Below are 10,524 nucleotides of genomic sequence, written 5' to 3'. Positions count from 1 at the left end.
CTGACTCTGAATCACTGAGCAGATAAGGAACTGATACGACACTGGTGTGTGTGGGTAAGCCTTTATGGAGACGTTGGTAGCAGTGGTTCAGATGAGAATGCTGTTGAGTATGTGCTGAAAGTGGCTGTGACTGGTTGGTTTTTTTTTTTGTGTGTGTGTGTGTGTGTGTGTGTGTGTGTGTGTGTGTGTGTGTGTGTGTGTGTACTGTCCTGAGAGAGAGAGAGAGAGAGAGAGAGAGAGAGAGAGAGAGAGAGAAATATGAAAAAATAAGTAGAAGCAAGGATGGGAAGATAGATATGGGGAGAGATGGGAAAGGTGTGGCTTGACACACATCATGACTTCTTGCCAGTTATATTTATCTATTAAAATCCCTTGATTTGTTTTGTCACTCAAGGACGAAATAAGGCAAGAAGGCTGCTTCTATTACCATCTTATTTTTAGATTTCAGTTGTTCTTAGGTCATTTAATATCACTCTGTTAGATTCAATTCAGTCTTACGATAAGAACATAGGTCTTAAGTGTCCACATTGTAGAAAAAAAGGTGAGTATCATATTCATTAAGTTTGTGATTGTGCATTTAGAAGTTTCCTCATTTATTTATTATTTCATGGGTATGATTTGAATATCTTGGGTAGAAATAGATCTATGTTACTGCAATGTAGAAAAAGTGTGAGCTACATTTAGTTTTCTTTAATTAGAGCGAGAAATATATAAAATGAGTCATTCCTCACCAAAATATCCTCTCCTATCCATAGGTTCACCAACACCTCAGTCTATGTGGGACTGTCTTACTATGCCCCGGCACTTGGGGGAGATGCCTACCTCAACTTCTTCCTGGCAGGAGTGGCTGAGCTGCCCACTTATCTGTTCCTGTGGCCCTCCATGGAGTATTGGGGCCGCCGTTGGACCCTCTGCTTCTCCATGATAGTGGGTGGCAGTGCTTGTGTGGCCACTGTTGTCACTCAGGAAGGTCAGTGAAGATAAGGATTTTTTGTTTTCTATATCATATGTCGGTATATCAACAATTACCTATTTCTGAAAATATTCCAGCCTTAATGCATTACCTGCCCTTTTGTTCTTTATTCTCTTTTTCTGTAGAATTGTTTGTGTTTTGTGTATCAGCTTTTCAGTACACTTGATGCTATGTGAAAGGTTGTGAGTGTGATGCTGATATAAACAAGGCCCCTATCCATGTCTTTTTGTACATGAGGTTTGCAGTTATTAACTCCTTACCAAAAGTGGGGCTTAATTACTACACTTTCAAAAGCATGAATGGAGACTTGGGATTCTGGGAAAGCTGATATTCATCCAGTCACATGATAGGTTTGATATGAAGGGCTGCCTCCAAAGTTAATTTAGAAGTGTTCATTTCTCATTTCCACCTCCATCCTTCTAGAAGGCTGTCAAGTGCTATTCATCATTCATCTTTTTTCCTGTGATATGTTACAAGCCTTTCAGCTCTTACATATTGTCACCAGAATCAAACATGATATTTATTTATAAACATGTTGATATGCCATAATGCTACTTAATGCTTATGTGCTCAGTGATGGTTCCATGATAATTTGTACTGTTTATACTGAAGGATCTCATGCATACCCTTCCTCACAGATCCCACTGTGACGCTGGTGCTGTACTGTGTGGGCAAGTTTGGTATCTCTTCTTCCTTTGTGGTGCTGCCCTTGATGGCTTCTGAGCTGTACCCAACTGTTGTGCGAGGCATGGGGCTCTCAGTGTCGTCTGTGGCAGGGATGATAGGGCCTGTAGTCATCCCTCTCATCAATCATTTGGTGCGTGATAGTATAGTGGTAGATGGTGTGTTTCATTATATACTTTTATATATGCATACTATAGTTTATCAGGCTTCACTCATTTTTTATTTATTTTTTCCAAAAGACAGTTTATCCACTGCAAATTTTTAACACCTCTCTCATCTCAGACTGTCTTCTCTTTTGTATGTGTAAACTGCATTTACATATTCTGCTCATATGCACTCATGTTTGCTTCCACATAGAGAATGAGAAAAAGTGGCATACCAAACAATTCATTTGAGTAGTATGGAACTGGGAGGTTTACAAGATATATTTAGATAAACAAGAGTCATCATATAATATGCTGTAGAGCAGGGGTTCTCAACCTTTTTATCGTTAAGAACCCCCTGAGTTATAAGACCATCTACCAGTACCCCCAGTTTTGTCACATGGAACATGGAACTCAATATGCAATGGCACTGCAAAGGATTTTATTAGATCAGCCATCTAAGTACCCTGGAAATCTTCTTATGAACCCCCTGTGGTTTCGCGCTGTCAGGATGGCCACTGTCCATGAGCTAACATCATTAGGTCTCTATGACGCTGAAGACGTCTATGCAGAACGGTTTGGTTGGCAATAGACAATCTCATTATCAGACTTTGATTTCTAAGTTATGAAAATAATCTCATTTACGGGGCTTCATAGGTTCATGGTGTCTTGTAGTCTACTTACTAACCTAGAAGGAAAGAAAATATCATACTAACTTCGAGCTATCAATTGAGGAAGAAGTAAATTTTGTCCCAGGAATAGAGCAAGATGGAATAAAAAAACACAATGCATAGTTATAACCTAACTCTACTATTATAGCGTTTTTGTCGTAGATACATGTTTAGAAATACTTTACCTATCTTGATATCTCCTTACGTGACAAAAGAATATCCAAAAATATACGATATGCAGTTGACCATCTTTTCTGTGAAATATTACGATATCTGTTGAATCTGGCAACTTCAACGGGAGTTTGGGTCCTCTCCTAGTGTTTCCTTATGATTGAAACATTGATATTTACACGTCATTGTGATCAGGGAAATAAAGAAAACTAAGTTTGCTTTTTTCTAAGAGCATGAAATAGAAAAATTTATGTTTACAAGTGGCAGTTTATGTATAAGACACGCAAACCTGTGTGCACTCATCCACTCTATCCAGAAGCTTAACTAATTTTCAAAAGTTCCCCAATAGCTACACAACTACCATTGGTCTACTGTTTCTATCCAGTTACCTACAAACACGTACACATTCACGGCAGCAACATGCAAAGTACACTAAATACTCCGGAGCAAAGCTGCCTCACCTTGTTTCATTAATCAGCTAACTCTTGCACACTTTCACACCAAAGCTATTTTTCATTTACCATCGACGATTTTATATTCGAATCAAAATTAAAACGACGATTGAGAACTTTCGGCCTAAAGATGTTTGAGGGCCGTGACGGCCTTGGGCGCCGCACGGGGGAAGGAGGTGGCCGTCGGGTCCGGCCTGGGGCCCAAGGCAGGAACTGGCTGCAGGTCCTGCTTTTCCTTGGTGGCCTCAAGCTTCACTACTAGTCGTCCACTTGCAGCGCATCACACTAGGCAAGGGTCGCCATAAGCAAGAGATCAATGTCTACCACTCACCGGATGGTGCCGTGAGGGGCCCTAAAGGGGTGATAAGGGCTCCTTGCATAGAATATGATGGTGAGTGGTGTGTACGGGACCTCTGCTTATAATGACACCGGGCTGAACAACTCGCCATGAACGAGGGCACGCTATGTGCCATGAGCCAGGCACTGACAGTACCAGGGGTCCTTTACGTTAGGTTAGGTTAGGTTAGATTAGGTTAGGTTAGGTTAGGTTAGGTAAAAAGGACTCACTTCATGACAGCGTTTGGGGAGTGGTGTGTGGCGGGTCATTGCTCATGGCGACCTGTGTGAGGCATTGCAAGGTTGCATCGTCACTGCTCTCATAACCACGGGACTGGGGTTGACCCTTTCTGGGTAAAAAGTTTCGTCCCAGTACCTGTGTAGGTAATAATACTTTGGATCGTTTCGCCATCGCCATCGCCGCACCGTTAGCCTCGATAAACGGATCGTTATCCTCAACAAACACATCTGTACCGTGGACACTGGAATCGCAACCTGTCGTGGAATCCCATTGTTAGCGTGGACTCATTTTCCTTCGCGGCTTCAAGCTCACTGATTGTTGTCAACTTGCAGCGCCTCATACTAGGCAAGGCGTCGCCTTAAGCAGGGTGCCGTGTCTACCGTCCATCAGATGATGCCGTGAGGGGCCTTTAAGGGGTGATAAGGGCTCCTTGCATAGAGTCTGGTGGTGAGTGGTGTGTACAGGACCTCTGCTTATAATGACATCGGGCTGAACAACTCGCCATGAACGAGGGCACGCTGTGCGCCATGAGCCAGGCACTGACCGTACCAGTGGTCCTTTACGGGGTGAAAAGGACTCACTGACAGTGTTTGGGGAGTGGAGTGTGGCGGGTTATGCTCATGGCTACCCGTGTGAGGCGCAGTAAGGTGGCAGCGTCACTCTCCTCGCACTCACGGGTCTGGGGTGAACTCTTACGGGGTGAAAGGGTTCGCCCCAGTACCTGTGTAGGCAAGTGAACTTCAATTGCGTCGCAGTGAGGTGGCAGCGCCACTCTCCTCGCACCTAAGGGTGTGGGGTGGACCCTTACGGGGTGAAAGGGTTCATCCCAGTACCTGTGTAGGCAAGTGGACTTCAATTGCAGCGCAGGAAGGTGGCAGCGTCACTTTACTCGCACTCAAGGGTGTTGGGTGGATCCTTACGGGGTGAAAGGGTTCGTCCCAGTACCTGTGTAGGCAAGTGGACTTCAATATTGTGTCTTGAAATCGCATCGTGAGGACTGGAACCGCATCGACATCGTGGAAACCCGCATCGTTCCCGTGGAAACTGGAATTGCATCTTGATCGTGGAAAGGCATCGTCATTTTGGAAACTTGCATCGCTATCGAGGAAACTGGAATGCCATTGTTATCTTGGAAACTCGGAGCGCTATCGAGGAATCTGGAATCAAATCTTATCGTACACACTGTTATCGTGGAAGCTCTCGTGATCGTCGTTCGTTTCGTTATCTCTGAATTACTTAATTAGTCTTGGTATTATTATTAGCTTCCGTAATAATAGAGATGTTGGTCATTTTTATCTTATCTTTTTACTGTATTTTTTTCAGGGTACAGTTTAGTGTTCTTCAACCTTTTCTAAATTCGTGCACCTTTTCGAGAAGCAAGGAGGACTATAAAAGAAATGCATCAATATTCGTAATTTTCCCTACTTTAAGACTGAAAATCGATAGATAACATTATTGAATATCTACCTGAAGCTACAGTTTTTTAGTCCTAAACAGTCGCTATATAGAGCGAAATGTACTATAACAAAATGCCACATCTCAAACACATTAGGCCCGTGTTCCGTCGGAGTGTAATATATTACTATTGTGAATAAATCGCAATACTTTGATTAATATCAATAGGAGAGGACCCAAACTGTCACAATTTCAGTGTTCGCAGGAGAGAGTCAGTATCGTCTCGCGGTACAGAGTAATCGTCTCTAAACACTGTATTACGATGTATCTATTGATTTGCCAGGGTTTTACTCCTACCAGTATTTTTCTGTTCTTATTCTACCATGGTATTTCTTTATAGTTACTTGAGTTTATACGACTGACATCATAATATAGAGCAAAACATAATTGTCTGGTGTACCAAGATCTTTCATTTCTAGAGACTTAAAGACAGCACGGAACCTTAACACACATTTCACCTCGCTTCTGCACAGGTTAATTCTTCTTCTTCTCAACCTTTTAATGTGATGTACCCTCGAAGTCTTTCAGTATTGATCACGTACCCTTACCCACAATGCAGCGTCAGGAAGGGTAACAATAAATGCATGGTTTATTGACTTAGTTTATTAAGTTTAAATTGTGTTATATATGTGGAGCAGACACAATTTTTAATTAATATTAGTATGTTTCTATGAGGTAGTGTCGATAGGAACTGGTACCTCACAGGGAGACACTATATGTGACTAACATGCAATGCATTTACCAAAAGGAACTATATCAGACAATTTTCGATCATTATGGCAGTGAACTAGTGTTGCTTGCAGCTAGTTGCAACTTGTAACTAGTAACAGTGATAAATAAGTCACTGTGTGTGTGAATAACATATAAGATAAGAAATCGGAGCAAATATTATAGGTTTGCAAGGTTGTGTGGCAACTGTAATCCAAGAGAGCTTCCTCTCAAGTGATATAACTCCAAGAGTTTCCTTGTTAACGTTGTTAACGTGTCCTGGTTCTAGTGAAGGACACATTGTATACTACAAACGAATTTGCTGCTATTTAAAACTGAAGCATTTTGAGAAACCCGCCACGTACCCCAAAAATTCCTCTCACGCACCCTGGGGTACTGCACCAGGTTGAGAACCCCTGCTGTAGAGTTTATTTTTTATGAGTTCAACCAGCCAAAATTGCTGCTTATTACTGATTGAAAAAAAAAGAATGAAAGTATAGAATTCTTAGTTGTATGTGCATTGTATTAGGTTTCAGAATGTTCTGTAGGAAAAAAAATATGATTAATGAGCAAGGTAACTAGAAGAAGTATGTATTTGGCTTCCCATATTAGCAGAAGAGCCTAAGGTGTTTGCTCACATTAATTGTACCAGAATTGACTGACCTGATCAGTGATGTAATTTTTTCTTAGGGTGCTGCAGTACCTTAGAAACATAAGGATAAAAAGCTGCAAGAAGCCACCAGGCTGCATGAAGCATTTCTAAGTAATTCCATCTATCATCTTCATCCTTAAATTTATCTAATTGTTTAGAATTTCTTAATCATTTATCACTGACAACTTCATTATTGAGCCTATTCCATTCATCTATACCACTCTATTTGAGAACCAGTTCTTTTCCTAGCAATTATATAAATAAAACAAAGCTGTAGATGAAAGCTGCTGGAAATGTAGCAAAATTAATTTCCCATTTTATATTCCAGGGGTCAGAGATGATGGTGCTGCCTCTCATCATAATGGGGGTATTGTTGAACCTTGGTGGGGTGTTCTCTCTCCTGCTGCCTGAGACCCTCCACCAGCACCTGCCACAGACACTGGAGGAGGGGGAGGAGTTTGGCAAGCACTGGACCCTTTCAGACTACTGTACCTGCTGTCCCAAGAGGTGGGTGGTTGTCAAGATGTTTGTATGTGGATGGTGTTCAATGGTATAGGTATTATAAAGCTTGTTCCCTACTTGAATCCCTTTACCAGTTTTGAGGTTTTTGGAAAAGATGTAGATAGTTTTAGATATTCACTGAGTTGATTAAATTCTGATATGTTTGAGGATTCATTAAAGGTTTTGTGAATTGTTTCATAGTTAGGTGACATACGTTTAAGTGACAGTTCCTATTTGATTGCCATCTTGTATAGTAAACTCTTTCTGGCATAAGTTTATACATTCTCCTCTTGATCTGCTATAATTTTGTGCCAAAGATTTCACTAGCACTGCCTCAACAACTCATCACACCAAAGCTGTGGAAAATAATTATAAAATAATTTATTGAAGGTTGGAAAGTGGAAAAATTTCACCACCAATTATTGAATTTGATAACCAATGGTTGAATTAAGGGTACATCTTTTATTATAGCTTCAGCATTTCCCCATCTTCCCAGCTATACAGTCTTGTCTTGTCTTGTTTGTAGGCCGAGCAATGCAAATAGCAGGACAGTGCCAACAAGCTACAGTGATGGCACCCATGAGGTCAACACCCTCCTCTCCAGCAAGATTGATGAAGGTAAATCTGAAAATGACCTGAGGAAGAGGAACTCCCAGCAGCAGCAGCTTTATGAGAATGGAAGGAAGAGTCAGCAAGTGGGTGAGGAAGTAAATGAGGGAGATGAAAGTGCAGGAATTAACCAAAGTCTTGTTACTTCTGGCCCAAAGATTACAGTTGTTTAGAGTGTAAGAAATTATGTCAGTTTGAAAGGAAGATCATGCCAGCTGTATTTGTGATCTACAACATTAGGGGATTAAGAAGAATAACTGCCTTTGGGGCATTCATGGACATCACAGTCTTCCATCCTGAGGGAAAGGCTTGTTGACATCTTGGAGACAAACAAGGAACACCAGTCTTTACCTGTATGTGAGTTGGCCTTCTTGGGAAGTACAAGAATATGCACACACTTCTTTTGTTTATGTAGTTTGTATTTTCACTGATACGTAAAGTTGGGCTAGAGAATGGAATTAACTAGGGCGCAGTGAAGTGCCACATTTCTGTAAGAATCTAATACTATAGTAGTAGAATAATTGTAGCATTAGTAAGTGTTGTTTGTACCTGGTGTAACAAAGAGGTGTAGAGGGACCATTATAATGTATAGTCAGATGTGTTAGTTTTCTTACAATTTTTCTCTCATTATGCCCTCCCTCAACATTCGTTCATTGCCATATGGATGATTGTGAGATGCGTTAGGATTATTCACAGAGTACCTGCCTGCTGTCTTTGAGGAGGGACAAAGAAGAAAGGAGGGAGGGCTAGTTGTGTGTGTGTGTGTGTGTGTGTGTGGGTGTGTGGGTGTGGGTGGTGAGAGATAGAGAGCCTTTCCTTTTCCCTGCTTTTCTACTTTCTTTTTCCCACCAAAAAAATATATCTAATTTCTTACATGACTGAAGGTTGGCAAAGCTTTGAAATGGTATGCTAATTACAAAAGAAAGTAATCAAGTTGCATGAATACCTCTTGGATGCTTGATTAGGGAAGCATTTTGTATGTACTGTATTATTTAGTTACTGTTTAAGGAGTGAAAGCTATTTTGTGGGAAATTAACTTTTTAAATTCTGTTGGAAATTCAAAATCTGTAATTAGATGAAGATAGGAGGAAAGCTTTCTTCTTTGTTTATGACACATGAGTGTTAGAGAAATTGTTTTAAAGAGTCTCCTATGAAAAAATCACTTATGTATTCTCTTTCTATAAAGGTGGATTCACACGTGCCAATTTGCGACTGAAATTTTGCATCAGTAGAGTTTCTGACTCATCCCTTCTAGTCAGAAAGTGTCACATATAGCGACTGGAAAGTATTATCAACTAGTTGGCGCCTTGGCAGGAAGTGAATGTAAACAAACAGCTACCCGCCAAGATGTCTTCCTCCAGTGATGATGCTGAAGTTGTGGTTGCTCTTCTTTCGGTCTACCAGAAGAGTCAGCAGAAAAGAAAATGCCAGTGGATATGTCCTTGGCTAAGTAAAAGAAAAGAAAGGAGTGTCTACCACACACTAAATTAGCCTACATTTCTCATAAGAAAATTGTTAATCTTAAGAAGAATGTGCACAATTGCGATCAAATTAAATCCTGACAAATCTTCAGTCCTCACCTCCAACATCACCCGGCACTGAGGGAAACAGTTCTTGTAGAGTGGCAGCTATTTCGTTAAATGATGATTTATGCAAGCTTTTTTACCATATACGTAACTAATTTCTGTGGTCCCAGATGTGTTCTTTTTCCCCACCAACTCAAACATCTTCTTTTCTACACCTGGAGACCATTTTTTCAAAGCTTATTCTGTGACATCACAACGTAAATAAAGTAAAAAATTGGGCTTGTTGTGTGACTGCTTTCTGCAGTCGCTAGGCACTGATTTTGAGTCAGAAAGTCTACCAACGTAAAATTTTAGTCGCAAATTGGCACAAGTGAACCAGCCTTAACTCATGCTCTCTCTCTCTCTCTCTCTCTCTCTCTCTCTCTCTCTCTCTCTCTCTCTCTCTCTCTCTCTCTCTCTCTCTCTCTCTCTCTCTCTCTCTCTCTCTCTCTCTCTCTCTCTCTCTCTCTCTCTCTCTCTCTCTCTCTCTCTCTCTCTCTCTCTCTCTCTCTCTCTCTCTCTCTCTCTCTCTCTCTCTCTCTCTCTCTCTCTCTCTCTCTCTCTGTCTCTCTCTCTCTCTCTCTCTCTCTCTCTCTCTCTCTCTCTCTCTCTCTCTCTCTCTCTCTCTCTCTCTCTCTCTCTCTCTCTCTCTCTCTCTCTCTCTCTCTCTCTCTCTCTCTCTCTCTCTCTCTCTCTCTCTCTCTCTCTCTCTCTCTCTCTCTCTCTCTCTCTCTCTCTCTCTCTCTCTCTCTCTCTCTCTCTCTCTCTCTCTCTCTCTCTCTCTCTCTCTCTCTCTCTCTCTCTCTCTCTCTCTCTCTCTCTCTCTCTCTCTCTCTCTCTCTCTCTCTCTCTCTCTCTCTCTCTCTCTCTCTCTCTTTTTTTTTTTTTTTTTTATTTAAACATAATTTATACAGAAGAACATGTACCCAAAGGCGCACTGTCGTGTGCTACCTATTCTAAGGGTACTACAATCTATTTCTCTACAATATTTACAAGACTTAAAAATAGATAATATACAAGATGGTCAGCATGTAAATGGAGCACTGTTCTTTTCACTTCACTAGCACTATTCACGCACTGCACTACACTGAGTGTCACGTCACAAAGAGTGTCAGAGGAGTTGGCAGTGTCTGTCTCCACTTATGTGCCATCAGTTTGACACTGTGTGTGTTCATCTCCTGGACGTGAGGCACCGCGGCCGTGAACAAGTTCCACATCCTGGAGACGCGTCCTGCGAAGGTGCGTTGATGCTGACACCCGTGGGATCGCGGCACCTCTACGGCGTCACCACCATTGAGCACCGTTCTCGTGCTCCGTGCGGTGACTCTCAGAGGATGACGCAGCCCTGCCAGATGTGGCACTC

At 41.6% G+C, this 10,524-nt stretch overlaps 1 protein-coding gene across 1 annotated transcript in view; it reads left to right on the top strand.

Moving 5' to 3' along the window:
• LOC123517145 (beta-alanine transporter-like) overlaps positions 1-8,908 on the top strand; it is a 58,322-nt gene extending 49,414 nt beyond the window's left edge. Inside the window, exons 9-12 of the mRNA XM_045277096.1 lie at positions 756-970; positions 1,612-1,790; positions 6,815-6,993; positions 7,514-8,908. Of these exons, the coding sequence (XP_045133031.1) occupies positions 756-970; positions 1,612-1,790; positions 6,815-6,993; positions 7,514-7,769 (829 nt within the window). The 3' untranslated portion in view covers positions 7,770-8,908. The remainder of the gene's footprint in view (positions 1-755; positions 971-1,611; positions 1,791-6,814; positions 6,994-7,513) is intronic.
• The last annotated feature ends 1,616 nt before the right edge of the window (positions 8,909-10,524 follow it).

This window comes from Portunus trituberculatus, chromosome 41, assembly GCF_017591435.1.
Source record: "Portunus trituberculatus isolate SZX2019 chromosome 41, ASM1759143v1, whole genome shotgun sequence".
Classification (NCBI taxonomy): domain Eukaryota; kingdom Metazoa; phylum Arthropoda; class Malacostraca; order Decapoda; family Portunidae; genus Portunus; species Portunus trituberculatus.
This window is presented reverse-complemented; position numbering and strand designations above follow the sequence as displayed.